This window comes from Trichosurus vulpecula, chromosome 4 (assembly GCF_011100635.1).
Source record: "Trichosurus vulpecula isolate mTriVul1 chromosome 4, mTriVul1.pri, whole genome shotgun sequence".
In the NCBI taxonomy this organism is placed as follows: Eukaryota; Metazoa; Chordata; class Mammalia; order Diprotodontia; family Phalangeridae; genus Trichosurus; species Trichosurus vulpecula.
This window is the reverse complement of record NC_050576.1, coordinates 75,636,101-75,655,450: the sequence shown is the minus strand read 5'-3', so window position 1 is coordinate 75,655,450 and position 19,350 is coordinate 75,636,101. Positions and strand designations below refer to the sequence as shown.

General features: G+C 37.2%; 1 protein-coding gene across 1 annotated transcript in view; it reads right to left on the bottom strand.

Annotated features, from left to right (window-relative positions):
• XPR1 (xenotropic and polytropic retrovirus receptor 1) overlaps nt 1-19,350 on the bottom strand; it is a 246,712-nt gene that overhangs the window by 63,036 nt on the left and 164,326 nt on the right. The window contains exons 8-11 of the mRNA XM_036754279.1: nt 19,072-19,262; nt 18,707-18,886; nt 7,527-7,698; nt 6,192-6,386 (exon numbers count right to left, since the gene is read on the bottom strand). Of these exons, the coding sequence (XP_036610174.1) occupies nt 6,192-6,386; nt 7,527-7,698; nt 18,707-18,886; nt 19,072-19,262 (738 nt within the window). The remainder of the gene's footprint in view (nt 1-6,191; nt 6,387-7,526; nt 7,699-18,706; nt 18,887-19,071; nt 19,263-19,350) is intronic.

The following is a 19,350-nucleotide window of genomic DNA, read 5'->3' as shown; positions in this document are numbered from 1 at the left end:
AAGTTTTCAGAAGAAGAAATCAAGAGAAATGAAAATTAAACAACTCTAATGTACCACCTCACACCTATAAGATTGGCTAATATGACAGAAAAGGGAAATGACAAATATTGGAGGGGATGTGGAAATATTGGGACATTAATGCACTGTTGGTAGAACTGTGCTGTGAACGGATCCAACTACTTTGGAAAACAATTTGGAACTATGCCCAAAGTTGCTATGAAACTGTGGATACCTCTGACCCAGCAATACCACTACTAGATCTGTATCCCAGAGAAGTTAAAAAAAAAAGAAAAAGGAAAAGGACCTCTATACACAAAAATATTTATAGCAACTCTTTTTGTGACAGCAAAGAATTGGAAATTGAGGGGATGTCCATGGAGAATAGCTGAACAAGTTGTGGTATATGATTGTGACAGAATACTATTGTGCAATAAGAAAGGATGAGCGAGATGCTTTCATAAAAACCTGGAAAGACTTATATGAACTAATACAAACCGAAGTGAGCAGAACCAGGAAAACATTATATACAATAGCAACATTGTACAATGATCAAGACAATTCCAAAGGACTTAAGATGAAAAATACCTCTAGAGCAAGAACTGATGGAATCTGAATGAAGGAAGTATACTTTTAAAAACTTTATTTTTCTTGTCTGTGTTTTCTTTCACAACGTGGCTAACATAGAAATATGTTTTCTGTGACTGCATACGTATAATCTATATAATCAAAGTACCCACCTTCTCAAGGAGGAAGGGGAGCAATGGTGGGAGAGGATTTGGAACCCAAATTTAAAAATAAAAACAAATAATTAAAGTTGTTTTTACATGTAATTGGAAAAAATATATAAATTTCTTTTTAAAAAAGTCAATGGCAAAAAAAAAGAATTGAATAAGAGAAGAAGGGAAAGCAATGAATATGAATGGCTTTCTCAAATTTATTAGAAAAAAGAAAGGACAATAAGTAACAGAAATGATAGGATCAAGTGAGGATCATTAGGTCTTTAACTGCTCTCTTACCAACCCACTGCCATTTTTCTGCCCTGCAATGGTTGGCAGAATGGCGAGGGCAATAAGTCAACTACTTTAATCCTAGGAATAAATAAGTCTTTCATATTATCCCATCTTCCCTTCCAGGAAATGGGGAAACTCATTTCAGCACCCTCAATTTCAGACACTTGCATTCACTTGAAAAGCTTCCTCCACCCCTTCTCCATCAGCTGCTACATCACGGTCTCTATGACCATGAAACTTTCAGGAGGGATACACAGGAATAGAGCTAGGATTAGATTTCTTAGCCAACACTAAGGTGTGAACAGGGATATTTTACCTCCTATATCATCTTAATAGGAATTACGTGTGTAATTCCTTGCCAAAGAGAAACCACCATTCTGTGTTCCCCTTCTAGAAAGTCTGGAGTGTTTCCCTTGACATTAAATAGGCAGAGCCTCAAAGGAGAGTTATACAGTTCTTGGTGATTTCTCTTTGGTTGGAGGGAGATTAAGGAGGACTTTAAACACCAGTGGGACAGAACGGAAGTAGGGAGATCTAAGTATGCTGATTCAGTAATCTAGGCCATCAGAAACACCACCACAGAAGTTGTCTATTTTTGTTTTTTAAAAGAATCTCCCCATCTAACCAGGCTGGAAGCCTAATCCCACCACTGACAGGCAGGTGAGCTTGGATCTGCTCTGTTTCCAATTTAGCTGGCTCATTCCTCCCCCAGTAGTACAGGGGCCTACCTCTCCTGTGGGCCATCACACCAATGCAGGACTTAGTGAAGACACCCAACATACAAAGCCCACAAGATCTACCCCATTTGCTAATCCACAGGCAAAGGTTATGTGTGTGCCATCAGGCCTGGTGGTGGAGCAATTTTTTTTTAAAAGGTAGCACATTGGAAATACCTGATTGATGAAATATTTTTAAAGTATTTTAAAATGAAAGGACTTGTGACATGTGAAAATGAAAAATTATCCTCAAATATTTCTGAAACTGTCTACAATTTTTGACAGTTAATTTTCTCTTGACTTTCATTATAAAATTTGGAGATGTATTCTTCTAGACATAGCAAACCTATAGGAAAATCACATTTAAAAGATGTTTTTTATTTCACATAAAAGGCTAAAATTACCTGGTAAAACATTAATATTAAGCAGTATGCTGCAGTTATGGTTTGTGTGTATTTGACTAGATAACTAAAGGAGGTGTGGAACCTCTGACTCTGGTCTGATCTCCTCTGGTTCACTGTGAGATCCTGGAATTTGAAATGAGATCATCTGAAGTGGAATGCTAGAGCCAAAGAGTAAAATTCCTCCCTGATGGGAAAGACTTTTGTTCACAACAGAACCTGTGAAGGCTTAATTTGAAAAATGAATAGCTATGAAGAGTGGCTAAGATTTATTCCAGAGAAGGTTTGAAACTTTGTTTCAATAATTCCTACCAGACCTCTAAAATGAATTTGATTCAGATAACAAGACTCAACATAATGAACACCTCCTCTAAATGTAACCTCCAGGCATTATAGAATAAGGCAATCTATATCCTACGAAGAGCAAAGAAAGACAACCAGAGGGCTTCTGGTTGTCAAAGCATCTTTCTTGTTATAGTTAATAAACTGACTTTCTCTAGATTTCCAAAGTAAATTAGTAAAATCTAAACCACTTTTTTGTATACATGAAAATTCTTCAGATCACAGATGAAGGAGTTAAAGATGGAAGAAACCTCTAGAGGATATCAAGTCATTTTACATATGAATAAACAGAGGCTGAGAGAAGTTTAAGTGATTTGAGGGTCACAAAGCCAATAAGTGTATGAGGCAGGATTTGAACTCAATTCTTTTCTTTTTTTTTTAACAAGTAGCCTAGGACTCAGTTCAATATGCCACTTAACATTTCCTTCAGAAAATTATTTTTAAAATGATTTTAAAAATTTTAAATAGGAAATTATTTCTCAGTGAGGAGAAAAATGATTTCAAACATGTAGGGAGCTGATGTATATTTCAAAATACAATGATTTTCTGATATCATTTTCTGATGATCATAACTGAAGTGAAAGTGAAAGCTCTCAGCTTTCAGAAAAGAAAACAAAAACAAAGACTCACAGCTCAAACTGCCTATAGGATGCCTTTCCAGGAACAGCTCATTAATGTCTAGATATCTCCACCTGCAAGTACCTTCTGAACTCACTATGTTTATTGGTGGTCAGAGGCAGTAAGGTGACATAGTGGACAGAGTCCATATGGACTTGGAGTCCATAAGATCAGAGTTAAAATTCCTGCCTCAGCAACCTATCAGGTATGACCTAGGGCAAGTCATTTAACCTTTTTCAGCCTGAGTTTCCTGTCTGCAAAATGAAGATAACAGCACCTACCTCGAAGAGCACTAGGTGTTAGTTTCTCACCTCCTCCTCCGACCCTTCTCCTCCTACCACCTATCTTTTCTCCCATGTCTGAAACCTTGGTGTGTCTTCCTTCTCTTTTCCTTCATCAAGTCCTATGGATTCTGTCTCTAACAACATCTTTCCCATCTCTCCCAGTTCCTTCCTATCACCATAGCCACTAGCTCTTATCACCACCTATTCTGACTACTACAATAGATTTTTAACAGATCTTCACTGAAAGGAAAAGAGAACAAAGGCAGGATGCATATGTTTAAAAAATCTTAAGTGGCTCCCTATTACCAATGACCTGATGCTACCTGACCCCTACAGATTTATCTCATACTTTACATTCCAGACAATCTAGACTTCTCCTTCTGTCCCAAACATGTCCTGAACTTTCCTTTCCCTGTTTCTCTTTCTCCCTCTGCTTAAAATCCTAGTCTGACCTTTAAAGTCTAACTCAAACATCATTTCCTCTATGGACCATCCTTTCACCCTTTAGCTAGAAGCAACTTTCCTCCCACTCAGATTTCCAAAACTTCATTTTAGTCTAAATAATGCACTTGTGCTGGTGCAGTGGAAAGAATATCAGTTTGGGTGTCAGAAGACCTGAAGCCTATTCTGGGCAATTCATTTACCCTCTCTAGGCCTCAGTTTTCTCATGTGTAAAATGGGATAATGTTGCCATACCTACCTTACAGGGATATTGTAAGAAAAGTACTCAGTAAACCATAAAATGCTAGCCACAGAAATAAGCCTTATTTTAATTTAATTTTATTGTTTTCTAGGCAGGTGTCACATCCTCCCACAGTGTAAATAATACTAGATTTGGAGTCAGGGGAACTCTGCCCCACCCTGGTCACCTACTATCTATAAGAACTTGGGCAATCAATCAGTAAACAACTATTAAATGCCTATTATGTGCCAGGTACTGTGCTAAGTGCCAGGGATACAAAAAGAGGCGAAAGTCAGTGTCTGCCCTCAAGGAGCTTACAATCTAATGGGGGAGACAACCTGCAAACAAATATACACATACAGACAAGCTAGTCACTTAAGTCCTCTGGTCTCAGTGTCCTCACCTATAGATTGAGGGGGTAGAACTAGATCACTGCTATGGTCTCTTCCATTTGTAAATCTTTAATCCTATGCCTTTTACATATTCTGCTCGATCCTGTGACTTGACTGTAATGTCCTTGAGAGTAGAGGTGGATCTTCTTATGTAAACTTGCTATATCCTTCAACACAGCAAAATGCTCTGCAAATGGTACAAGCTTAGTAAGCTGTTGCTGAACTGAACTTACTTGATTATTGTCTTTAAGTATTTGGAAGAATTTGATATATATAGGAGAAGAATTAAACTTATTTTGCTTGGTTCAGAATATAAGCCTATGGACCAATGTTTACAAAGAGACAGATTTCAGCATAACACAAGAAAGAACTTCCTAGCCATTAGAATTGTTTAAAAAAAGAAAAAAGAACAAGGAAACTGGCTACCTTGAGAGGTAGAGTTCCCTAATACCAGAGGTTTTCAAATGAAGGATACTATTTATATATCTATCTATAGATGGAAATAGATATCTGCACAGATATCTAGAAAGTACAAATAGCTCTAGAGATCTATCTTGAGATAGACATCTTTATCTATAGATAGATATGCAGAGAGGAGAAGGGATTTAGGCTTCAGTAAGTAACCTCTGAAGTTCCTTACAACCATGAAATATATTCTATTATTTTCTCTGCTGGCCTAAATTTATAGCTTATATCAATAAATGTAACCTCCCAGTTTTCTATATATCATAAGACATCTTTGAAATGCCAGCTGAGTAGCTTAAAATACTCTCAAAGAAACCATCTCCCCAAAATAATTAAAAGCAGCTGAGAGTGCAGTGGATAAAGCTTCCGGCCCGGAATGAGGAAGACCTGAGTTCAAATCCAGCCTCAGACACTTATTAGTTGTACGACCCTGGGTGAGTCATCATCTGTAAAACGATGAAAATAATGGCATCTACCTCCTGGGGTTGTTGTGAAGATCCAATGAGATAACATCAGTGAAGTGTTTTACAAACCTTAAAACTATATATAAAAGTTAGCTATCGTTATTTTTCAAATACCTTTTATAACCTGCAGGTGAAAACTTAACCTATTGCATATGGGCAAATGTTGATTTCTGTAGACAAAGAAGGTATATTTTTGAGTGAAATGGAGGAAGCCTTTGAACTGACAATACTTGGGAAAAGGTTAAAAAAATCATAGTGATTGCATGCAGCTTTCAAGTTAAAAGCTTTCCCCCCTTTACAACACAAGAACAAATCAGCTAATAACTGTGGTTTTCACGGAGATAGGAAACTAGAGGGATCAGAGAGCTCAATTTGCAGTTAAATGGGCTGGAAACAATCTCCAGCACTGGAAAGAGAGAGAGATAAAAATACACATGACAGCCAAAGGGGACTCTTCCTAGGCAATTTTACTTTTCTCTCCTGGCTTCAATAAAGAGCAGAGAATCTGACTGAGGCAAATGGAATGCCAAAGTGTCACAGCATAGTACCTAGTGCATATAAAGTGAGACCTCTCATTTATTCAAGAGTTATTCCCATTCTGAGTTGCTGATTTGCCTCTTTTCACTCAGTAATTACGTGTTACTGAATACTAGGATAACTTGGAAGGACAAAGCAGATAAGAACATCACCAGAGCCCACAGGAGAATAACCTGAGCAACTGGAATCTTAATGAGAGAGAACCATAACAAATGGATACAGTGTCAGAATAAGAAAAAAGATCAAGGTTTTCAAAACATCTTCATAATCAATGTAATACCTGTATGCGTTCTGTAAAGGGCTGCAAATGTCACCACGAAGAAAGTTGTGGAGTATTTGCCAGCATTAGCTAAGTGAGGAAAGGCCCTTCTTGTGTCTCGGTACCGGCGCAGGCACTGGACGAATCGCAGATAAGCTGGAATGCACTGAACAATGGCTCGCACTCCATAGCTGTATGAGTGGCAAATATCTGATCCTGTGGAGATTTCAAAGGAAGAAACAAATCACAAATTTTATGTTTTTCTTTTCTATAATCCCATTCTGTCTCAGTCTTTTTATGTTTTCTAGAAGAGGAAATTAGCTTATTGCTCTCTACAATACAACAAAATGAAATTTAGTCATGCTACATAACTGTGAAACTGAAATTGGTGCTTCACGCTTCCATTACCTGGCCTCTTAGCATAACCACTGCTAGCAGCAGTCCTATAAAATGAGGAGTGATGAGTCCTCAGACTATCTCCTTCTCTGTAACAGTTTTATCATCAAACTTTTTAGTGGTCAGCTAGTTCAAAGCGGGAACAAGGGGAGAAAGGCTGTTGGAAAGCTCTGATTTCTCATTTTTTCTCTAGCCTCCTATTCTCAAATCAAGTCTTCCTTTGGAGTATGTTAAAGGTATAGGCTTGTCTATCTAGAACTGCAGAGGCAACTAGTTTATTTGATAACCAGAAGTTTCTTTAAAAAACAAAAACAATAACCACTTCTTCAAAGCACTGTTCCTAACTCTCAATCTGAGCATTTTTTTTAATTAGCTTAGCATGATGTCTCACCAAAATGAAGCAGGAAGCAACGCAAGGATGAAAAGTGATTGTCTTGCGAAAGTTCAGTTGCAATAAAAACTGAAAGACATGGTGACAATCTGCCGGTCTGTTTTTCACTGTTCTTAGAGTGTAATTACAAAGTCTCCTAGTAAATAGATTAAATTTAGACCACCCATGGGGTCAAAAGATCTGGGTTTGAATCATGGCCCTGTCCCTTATACTTCACGTTTCTGAATCTTAGTTTTCTTGTCTGTTAGGTAATAACAATGATAATAATAAATAAGAATAATCAGTTGTATTTGCATTACCTAACTCATAGGGCTACTGAAAAGCCTTAGAGAGAGAACGCACAGAAAATATTTTATAAATTGTGTAAAGCATTATATATGAGCTATAATTATTACAACACAAAATTTAAAAGCTAGATTATATCAGGTGAGTATGAATGCAAAAAAGAAATACAAAATGTTTGAGTTTTTGAAATCATGTTTTCACCAGGGCATAACAATTTCTAATCAACATTCCCAACATTTTGGGGGAAGTTTAGTCTCAAGTGTGGATGCATATTTTTCCCCTACCTCCCATTTTATCTGGCAACAGGCCTTTGCTTTCATCCCATTTGAGCTCAAAGCTGTAGAAGCAGATCATATATTCCAGGTCCAAAAGTAACACTGTCAGGCTGTTCAGCTGATCGGCCAGCCAGAAATCAGCAAAGCCTACCTTATGGAAGGGGGCTGTGAACACTCGGAACTGGGAGAAGAAAAAAAACACAAACATGGAAACATGAAAAATCATCATATCTTTAATTCTTTAATTCATGTCTGTCATATCGTGCAGCAGATGATTGGCTTGGCTGCTAAACCAATCACAGACAAACATGAATACCTGGTAACAGTTGGCTGATTCGACAGAATGGCTCAAAAGTGAGTTATATGGGCAACTGTGAGAAGGAAAGAAAAGGTGAAGAGAGTCAGAGTGAGAAGCTGAAGGAAACAAAGAGAAGAAGGGCTGTCATGACTGGATGTCATGAAATTTAAATGAAATAAGAGCACTCTCAAAACGGAATAGAGGTGGAGGGCTCCTCCCCCTTACTGGAGAGGACTCCTCCACTGCGCCATAGAGGAGGCTTCAGTCCAATAGGCTGGAGCAGTGGAAACCCTCTGGGGTTCCTTGACGTCCATGATGCTGTGCTATCATATAAGATCACTGTGAAACTCTGCAGGGGGTCTTTTGGTTGGTGTCTGCCTCATGACTTTATTCCAGAAAATCCTCTCCTGTCCCCGATGGAAACAAATTTCCTCCGTGCCCAGACAAGAAGGGGAAGGGATATGGAAGAATCTTACACTGATGCCAGCAAGAGTCAGCATGGCTACGCTGATGAGGATCCCTAGCATTCTTTATGAAACTGCCTTGTAAAAGCTGCCCCCACATGCTGGTTATGGGACATTATGATTTTGTAGAAAACTATTCACTATCAGAAAACGGACACTTGACATTTTGGTAGAATGGGTGTCATTCTAGTACCTTGGCATGCCAAATGTTCAAAAGACCTTGCATACCTATGGTTTAGAAGGCTATTTTGGTCAGTTTTATGTGAGATAAAAGAGACAGGCACCTTTGTCCCTAGCATGGCAGACCTATTCCTCGTACAACAGGAAATGGACTTCCATCTCCTAACCACTTGCACCACTTTCTTTACTCTAAAGATTCTGCAGCAGGGTACTTAAACTAGTAGTATTCATACTTCTAACTCTATCATACTTTGCGATCTTATACTTGGCTTTGTTCTGCCCAGTTGTCTATGGGCATCTCCCATCAAGCTTGGCTTTTTCTTTTTCTCTTTCACTTCATTTGTTCTACCGACTTTTATAATTGAGGCTGGGTGTAAGCTATAGAGATGGCAAGAATATGCCTTGGAGAGATCTTGAGTGAATATTGGGTGCTTATGGTATACAGTGTTTAGCCTCTGTTACTTTTTGTAGTTGATAGATTTCAACACAATAGCTCTCTGTCTAAATGCTCACAAAGTTTTGTTCTATACATGAGCCCCTGTTCTGGTAAGCACACTAAGAAAGCCAGATGGTAGGCCAAAACAGGTTCACTCCGAGTGAAAGTGCTGATTTACAAAAATCTCCAATTTGTTAACCAATCATGCATGATAGGCTCTGAATTTAGATTGTGCTAGGTTTATTTGGTTTGTATGGATATGGGTTTGAACTGAAGCAAGCTCTGTGGGAATCTAATTTTGTTCAAAACTACCACTTAAGGTCTGCCCTAAGCTCAGATCTGTTCCTTACAAAGAACCCTATTACACCCCACTCTCCCATATAGGTTCATATCAGTGTTTTTAAAAAGAGCTTCCCAAACTCAGGGGGTTAAATCTATCCTTAAGCAATGTGGTACCAGGAAGAGAGGGGCAGACATGGAATTGGAGGGCCTGGGTTCACATTCCAGCTGTCACTGTGTAACCTTAGACAATTTTACCTCTCTGGGTCTTTCCCTTCTGACAAAAGGGAGAGTTATACCAAATGGTCTCTGAGTTCCCTTCCAGCCCTAAATCTATGACCCCTCTAGCAAAGAGAAATGTAAGGACAAGATCCAAAGGGAGTAACATAGTTGGGAGCGTAGCATCAGCCTGCATTAGGAAAAGAGAGTCTGACTCAGTCTTAGGGCACCAACATGTGATTAAGTGAGGGCAGTCTAGAACAAAGATCCTCCTTCATAGCACTTCCCCTGATACTGATCCAGTCAAAGGTATATCTGCAGACTGGGCTCTTGTTGGAGCAAAAGGGAAAGACATTGAACAAAATAAGGAGGAAAGAAGGAAAGAGAAGCAAATGGAAAGGAGAGAGTAATGAGAAAAAGGAGAAACTGGGAGAAGAGGTAGGAAAAGACAAGGAAAGGAGCTGACAGAGTAAAATAGATGGGGTAGGAAATATGCCTTTAGTTTTTCTAATATTAATGTGTTATTATAAAAATAATGAGGAAAAACACACTATTGATTTTACTTGGAATATATCATGCTTCTGAGACCTGTGCATAGTCCATGTACTTTAAAAAGGAAGAATTCTAGGATTTCAGAATTTCAGTTTATTCTCTTGTAAGAACAATTTACATTTCCTACTCAGTACCAATGCTTTTTAAATATTTTTCCTCTTTTTACTAAAATTTTATCAATATGTATCTAAGAAATTCTATCAGTCAGTCCAATTCACATTAGACTTCCTAAGAATTCCTTTTGGTGAGAATCCTAAATCTAGCTGTCTTTCTTGTCTTTTCTTTCTTTTGCCGAAACCTTCTAAGTTCTATGCGGATTTTGATTGAGGTGGTAATAATCAACATATTATTAGGTAACATCACAAATATCATAATGAAAAAAGAGCATTCTAGATATCTTTTATTATATACTATAACCAAGTCTATTCCTTTAATACTTACTGCAATTCAATTTAGCATTTACTAAAAGCCTACTGTATGGAAAGGTGCTAAAGGTGATGGGAATAGAAAGACAGAAACCAAAAGAATCCCTTATCTGGCCATCATTCCAATCTCCTCCCCACAGGAACCATTTCCCTGACCTGGGATCTAATAGAGAAAGCTCTGCCTTCTCTTGCCCACATCATTTCTCAGCCATCTCCATACCATGGTGTCTACTCATTCAAGAACACCCCCATTTTCTTCCCACTGGATTGTTGGATTCTGAGAAGTGAACCTTCCCTTTCTCTTCCCTAGGATTAGGCCTTCACACCACTTCATGGTCATTTCTACACCCTGCTGCTGCTCAAGGACCCTCAATTCCCTTTCCAGCTCCCCTTTATGTGTTGTTTTCCCCATTAGAAATTAAGTTCCTTGTGGGCAGGAGAAGTCTTGCTTGTTTACATCTTCATGCCAGGTGCTAAGTAAGTGCTTAATCAATGCTTTATGTATATATTTCTATCTTACTTCAATACTTCAAAAGATCTGTCATTTCATCACTATGCAGACTCTCTACATTGACAAAGACTGCAATTCTTAGGTTCTGGTCTTCATGATTTCTAAGGCCAAAAGTATTCATCTGGTGGTGAACATTCTGTAAATGAAGCTATCCATAGATTTAGGCCAGCCTTATAAGTACAGTCTACTGGACCTATTACTCAGAACCTTTCTAACTAGACAGGACCTTCTAGAACTTATGGCAAAGTCTTTGAGAAGCTAAGGTTACTCCTATGTTCTAATAGGGTATCAGAGTAAAACTTTATCAAGCTATTAGTAAAGAATCAAAGAGGACATTCTTATGCAAAATATTGAGATATGTCACATAATCACAGTTCAGTTGGAAGGCACTTCAGAAGCTGTCTAGTCTAAGCTGTATCTGAGTCAAAATGCTCTTGACATCACAGCTAACAAGTGTTTATCTAGGCTTTGCTTAAAGATCTTAAGTGAGGAAATCTATTACTTCCTGAAACAGCCAATTCTACTTTTAGAAGGCACGAATGGTCAAGAATATTTTCCTTATCAGGACTGACTTAGCCTTTTTCTAACTTGTACTGACTGCCTTCTGACCAAACAGAATAGTCTAGCCCCTTTTTCAAAGACCGAAAAGACAGTCATAGTGTCGAGGTCCTTTGTGGCAACACCTCTGGCTGTTCATGGCTTTCCCACTAGAACATTACTTTCTATTTATTTTGTATATACTTATATGAGGACATGTTGTTTCTCCCAAAAGAAAGCTCCTTGAAGCCAGAGATCGAGAATTAAGTTGAGCAGCTCTGTCTTGTCTTTGTTGCGAGTTATCTTGATGCCACCTATCTCAAGCAAAGGTACTACTATTCCTTCTTTAATACTCCTTTTTCTCCAAATATAGCTAAAAAAAAAAGAAACAAACCCTTTTGTTGCTGTACTTAGCTTTTCTCACTAGCCTCAACTTATCCTGATCTTACCTATCTTTCCCCTGAACCCTTAGAAATCTGCTTTCCTAAAATCTTGGGTGCATGCCAGTCTATCCTCTCCATCACAAATTCCAAAGGGCATGCTCATTTCTCCCCAAGGTTTTTATCATTTCTATCCCAGTAACCAGTTCCATCCTGTTCGTGAGAATCCGATCTAGAATATAATTTCCCCTTATTGGTTCCTCTCCCTTTTGAAGCATAAAATAAACACCAAGTAAGTTAAGACATTAATAAGCTGCTCTGCTTTTTAGCAGCGAGAGCGCTCCAGTAAGTATCTGGTTAACTGAGGTCCCCCCACTTACTAGTATGTCATGCTTTAGTGCTAGGATTGTTAACTGTTTCCCAAACTCCTCATCTTTCTCCTTTCTATATAGGTGGTCTGTAGTATATTCCAATGGCAAAATAACTTCTGTTTTTCCCTCCAATGACCTTTACCCAAACACTCTCTAGCACTCTCTCCTCCAGAGCCACCTGGGTCCAGTGACCAGTTATAGATCAGGACAACTGGAGATGGCCCTGGATGCCTTTTTAAGTTAAGGTCTTTAACAGATCTGAGTTTGACTGAGGCAAAGCCCATTCAGTGATTAAGGCTAGATAAGAAATGAGGCAAAGAATAGCCTCTTTTACCTAGTACAAAAAAAAAACATTCTAAGAGGGGAAGGATTTCTGGCCAAAGCAGAAACAACTGCTATTTACATTCACTCTGAGTTCCTCCTAGAACCTCTATTTTGAGGATCCAGCTTTCCTATATTAGCTCTTCTGATGCTCCAGACTTTGCCACCATATCTTAGATGCCTTCTCACTCTGGAAGTTCCCTTCTCCTCAGATGTCTTCTTGTCCTAGAACATTCTTCTGCCCTTGTGACCCCCTTCTCCCAGTGGTGAATTCTCCCCAGAGCTTCCATTTTGAGGAAGGGCTCAGGCCTGCTGCCCCCATTACTTTCCTGGCTCTGCTTTTGACTGTTGGGACTTCATTACTGCGGCCAGGTACATCCGTTCTAACCACCCTCCCCACCCCCACCTCACCTGCCTTTAGTTCTCTTATATATTTTATCTTCCATCATTAGAATGTAAGCTCCTTAAGAATAGGAGCTTTCTCTTTGCTTGTATTATGTATCCCCAGTGCTCAGCACAGTGCCTAGCACATATTACATTCAATAAACTAGCCGACTTGACTTGAATTAACGTATAAATAAATTATGGAAGTTAGATATTTTACCAGTTACTTAAACCATTCTATTCACAACAACAAAATCTTAGAAATTGTGGAAATACTTCTATTACTAAACAATAGTTTCAGGTGTAAGAAATATTATTGATTCCAAACTTAGATTTGGGGTAGAAAATTTATAGCTAATGGACATAATTACTTAAGGCATTTGTTTTCCGTGTACATGCATGTACAGCCTTACCACAAGTAAATCAAATCCACATATACATGTATGCATGCTTATGTGTTTGTAAGTATGTGTACAGCTAGCCAGCTCTTCATGAATGCAAATTTTGGTTTGGGGAGAACATCACTTACATGCATGGCATGTTCTTCCCCTCCTCACCTCTCTCTTAAACTCTTTGGCTTCCTCCAAGACAGCTCAAATACCACATTCTGTAAGAGGTCTTCCCAGTCCCCACAGTTGCTAGCACCTTCCTCTCAAAGGTTACTTAGACTCTTTATCTTGTATGTACCTATTTAAAAACAAGTATCTACTCCATTAGAATATAAATTCCTTAAGAGCAAGCACTGTGTTTGCTTTTTCCTGTGTATCCCTAGGGCTTAACACAGTGTTTGGCACAATGGTAAGCGCATAATAAATGCTTGCTGATTATTAAGATGTCTGTTTGATAAATCCAAAATTAATACTGGATATAAACAATTATAAGCAACGAATAATTTGCTTATATAACTTGTGAATTAAGTATACTTCAAGCTAAGAAAAGAACATATGATTTGTCTTATGCTTTTTGGGAAAAATAACAAGATATACGTTAAATAGTAACAGAAGCACTGAACCATATGGAGAAATCCTTGGCTGAATTTCACCAGGATTAAGTCTAAGGACAGGATATGTCATGTTTTAAAAATTAAAGTAGATTGATCAATACTAGAGTTTTCAGCAACTAGTGCAGATTTAACTATTTCATTCCTGCTAAACTTTATTATAACAACACTAGCTGTTTCTTTCTGCATTGAATATTAGCAATGTATTTCATTACTGTATTAGCTCTGGTACCATGATTTCCAACACGTTCCACCAATAAATACTCATCTATTAGACAGCAGTTGCACTGCTTATTGTCATACACAGCTGGCAATCTTTCTGCTAATAATAAGCTGTATAGGTAACTTGTCATGCAAGAACCACAGCTTGTTTCTCAACAAAGGCAGATATATAGAAGGAATGTTCACTTACTGTATAATGCACAAAACTATGCAATCGTTTTATTGCAATTATCCAACTGTAGCAACACCCAAGTCCTTCAAATTCCTAATTTATTAAAAACTTTACACAGGCTTTAAATTAAGAAATAGGATAATATATGCTCAACTGGTGTTTACTTGAAAACAGTCATGTTATTTAGTGATATATCTTAAGCAGCTCTATTTCCACTGAACAACGTTAGAAATAACATGCATGAAAATTTAACTGAATCGCTATTGAGTAAAATAAAGTGCTCACTGAAAAAAAAACAACAGAAAATCAAAAAATAATTCCAAATATAAAATGTAACTGGATGTGGATGAACTCAATTATACTTTTGAGCAATTCCCAGTGAATGATCAATAATATTCATCTAAGCTTCCAGTATAACTATTCCCATTTTAAAGTCTATCCTGGAAACTATAATTTCAAAAAAGATAACAAAAAGAGAGTAACAACTCACTTTCCTATATTTTTTTAAAAAAATTATTCCAAAACTTCCTCATGGAGGGATGAATTCTGGTTTTTAAAGACTACATAGGTAGAGTGGACCTTTGGAAGGTTTTACACCAAGTAAGAAGGCCTTCAAAGGTTAATCTAATCAGACTGTCACCAGAGACTGTCATCCTTTAATACTTCTCCATGTCTAGCACAGTATGTTGCACTTAGTAGGTGATTAGCAAATGTTTACAGACTGAATTAATGGATTATGAAGTCTGAGGAAATGTTTTTAGATATTCAAAGATACTAACATGGTGGGATAAGAATTATTGAGTATTGTAATTTAAGTACTGTAGGAAAGTCATCACTAAATAATTTCAGAGATACAGTTGATATAATAAAGGCGCTTTCATGTGGCATACATTTTAATTTACAGTTCCCAGGACTTCTGAAATACAGTCAAAGTAGAGATTTGTATCCTTGTTCATTCTTCTATAATTGTACTGAGAAATCACTCAAAGATCCAATTTACAGAAGTAGCAGACAAAGGAACAGACAATAGTGACAGAAATGAAGCACTCATTACATATCAGGGGGCTGCATTTTTTTCATATCAACAATTTTTTCCTTAAATAGAGTATAGCTAGCCACATATAAGCAAGGAAGAAGACAATTCCTTCTCTCAAATACAATTTCTGATAATTAATGTCATCTTAATAGATAGATAGATTAATCTGAGGTTAAATTATCTGGATGACCTTTTGTCATTTATGTTATAGACATACACCTCCATGGAGGTACAGGGTGGGCTGGATGGCTATTGAGGGCCCTTTCAATTCTGTGATTCTATCTTTTCTTCAAGGACCAGTCTGCTTAAGCTTGAAGAGTTTTATCAACTAAGTGATTTTTTTCATCTACAATAAGTAACTTATGAAAACTGTCTGCTGAATTATGGATAGGCTGTAAAGTGAATGATGGAGGAATCGCCAGAGACAAAATCTTGACCGCCCTCTTAACACGCTATCATTTCATTAGTGTTCACATTTCTCGGAATTCTTCATATTTGAAATTTCCTTAAGGCAATATTTTATTATATTAATTTACTATAATTTGTTCACCTATGCTCCAATTGTTGATTACATATTTTTAACTTTTAAAACACTTTTCTGATATTTTAATCAGCACCAATAATGCTGTTAATGACACTTTTGTACATTGGGTCATTTCTTGCTGTCAATAATTTCCTTTAAGGTGTAGTTCCAGTAGTGGAATCTCAGGGTATAAGAACAATTCAGCAACATTTTTTGGGGGCATAACTACATACAAATTATTTCCCAGAATGGCTGAGTCAATGCATGGGTCCACCAGCAGAAAATTAGCATGCTTGTCTTCCCACAAACTCTCTAAACAATAATTGTTCCCACCTCACGACACTTTGGATAGTTCAATGGATATGAGGCACTAGCTCAGGGTTATTTTAATTTGAATTTTTCTCATTCTTTTCTTTTCAGTTCCAGATTCTCATCATTCTTGATACTGTACTTTTTTCATGTGGATATAATAGTTTATATCTGTTCTTTTGAAAACAGAATCCTTTAACTACATGTCTGTCAAGGGGTGGCTCTTTATCTTATTATAGTTGTCAAATGCTTATAGATTTTTGTCATCGGCCTATTATCAAAGACATTTAACGAAAAGATTTATTCCTAGCCTCAATTTTTTTCTGATTTATAGTTACAATGATTTTATATAAAATAAACGTAAAATAAAATTTTATATAGTTTCATTAAATTATATTATTATTAAAGCATAAATTATAAAATATATTAAATTTCATTAAATTATGTAATCAAGATATTTTTTATGGTATGATATTTGGATAGTATAGCCATTTGGCATTTAAAGTGTTTATGGTATACGAAAAAGGTGTCAAAGATGTGGCCTATGAGCCCCACGCAACCTACTACACCCCCAAGTGCAGCCTAAACCATATTAAAATATAATTAGAATATTTAATAAAATAAATGAATATATATTACAGATAATGTTATTATATAATTTTCTAAGTCAAGCCCATGGAGATCCTTATGTATAGTTTTGTGGCCCTCATTTCTTTTTGAGTTTAATACCACTGGTATGAGATATTGATCTAAATTTATTTTTCATTAACTTGTTTTCCAGTTTTCTCAGCAGTTCTTGTTGAATAAAAAGTCTCTGTCTCAGTAATCTGTGTTCATGGATTTACTGTAAACTAGATTGCTGTGTGCATTTGTTTCTGGGTCTTGCTTACCTAATCTATTCCACTGGTCTGCTTTACTGTTTTTCGTCTAGTATCAGATACCTTTGCTCATTACTGTTGGTGTTATAGCTTGAGAAACATGCCACCCAACCCTCACCCTAATGCTACATACATAATTTAAAGTGGTACATCTTTGGTAATTTAGTTGGCATAGCACTAAATCTATAGAGTAATTTGAATAGTACTGTTCTAATACTATCAGAGGACTGTACTATTTTTTGGTCAGTTGTTTTTCAGTAGTTTGACTCTTTGTGACCTCATTTGAGGTTTTCTTGGCAAAGATACTGGAGAGGTTTGCCATTTCCTTCTCTAGCTCATTTTATGGAAGAGGAAACTGAGGCACACAGGATTAAAGAACTTCCCCAAGGTCACACAGCTAATAAGTGTCTGAGGCCAGATTTGAACTCAGGAAGATGAGTCTTCCTGACTCCAGGCCCAGCCCTCTATCTACTGTCCCGACTAACTGTCCATGCTATATTTTTATATTTATCCTTTGTTACCTACCATTGCTTCATCCTACATCATCATACATGCCTTTTAAAAATATAGGTTGATCAATGAATTTCCTATACATTCATTGCAGTCTTTTTCGTTGGTTAAGTCAATCAACGAGCATTTATTAATCACCTACTAAATGCCAGGCATTGTGCTAAGCTGGGGATACAAAAGAGGTAAAAAGACAGTCCCTGACCTGAAGAAGCTCACAATCTAGTGTGAAAAAGAAGCAAACAGATGTGTGTGTGTGTGTGTGTGTGTGTGTGTATACACACACACATATACATACATACATACATACATATATGGCAGGATGTCTTGTTCATGGAACAGCAAAGAGACTAGTGTTGCTGGACCAAATAATACGTGAGAGATGAGAGAAGACTGTAAATGTGTTTGGGGGCAGGGGAAGAGAAAATTATAAAGGGCTTTGAATGCCAAACAGAGCATTTTGTATTGGATCTTGAAAGTGACAGGGAGTCACTGGAGTTTCTGAGTTGCGGATGGGAGGGGGGTGTCATGGCTGAACCTGTGCTTAGGAAAATCACTCTGGCAGCTGAATGGAGGGTAGACTGAAATGGGGAGAGACATGAGATAAGCAGACACACCAGGAGGCTATTGTCATAGTCCAAGCATGAGATGATGAGGGCCTGCAGTAGAATGGTGGCAGTGTCAGGGGGAAAATATTTAGAAAATACTTCATTTTCCTCTACATCAGAATTTTTTTCTTTGTGTCTTCAAAATTTCCTGCTCAGTCTCAGAGATTTCCATCTGGACCACCAAACCTTGTACAATTTTAGTCCATGGGCTCTGATCTACATTTCTCTAAACGCTCTAAAATCTGATTTCTAAAAATCTAGGGTGGATATCAAACTATTTCTCGGCTTTCCTCCCCTTTATCACAAATTCTAATATGGACTGGTCATGTTTCTCAAAAGTTCTCATCATTATGACTGCAAAATTATTTAAATACACACACACACACACACGCACACACACATACACGTATGTATGTATATGTATCCACACCCACATTTATTTATTGATTGATTACTGGAAAGAGATAACTAAATAAAATTATGTAAAAACCACATCTTAAGGTCATGTAGCACTTTTGGTTCCAAATTATATTTATGATTGTGCTTAAAATTCTACATCTGGTTTTTCTAGACTTACCAAGAGTTTAAGCAGCCAAAACCGGGACTTGTAGTAGAAAGTTTTGGTGGGGTTGATAAGAAAGAGAACCATAAATCCGTATAGTGCAAGTGGGTAAACTTGTATGGGAATAGCGCTGATTGGAGCAAATAAGCATGCCAGCAGGCTCAAGCACCACAATATCCCAAGAAATCCAGCAATCTGGTGAAGGAGAGGAGAGGAGGGCAAAACTGATTATATCCCATTATTCATGTTTCTCTAAAATGACTTTTGTCACAAGGATAAAATGACAATATTTCTGACAACAGATTCAAATAACAGTCAAGGAAATATTTAATATATCTAAACTGTGTTAAAAGTGTATAACTATGTTTTGTTCTAATTACCTCAAAGAGATGCTGAGGAGATAAATTGTTGCGGGGATTGAGTTCAAATATGAGCACATGATTCACTCCTGCTTGTCTCCAACCATAGGTGTTGATGCCCAAGAGAAAAAGGAACTCAATTAGGAGAAAGCCACCTCGATATATTCTTATTAGAGGCCATATCATCTTATCATCATCAAGCTTAAATGCACCTAAAAGAATATTAATTTTAATGATTAGTGATACAAGATATAACATTTTTTAAAAAAGCTGTTTCTTCTTTTCAATTTCCACCGAAAC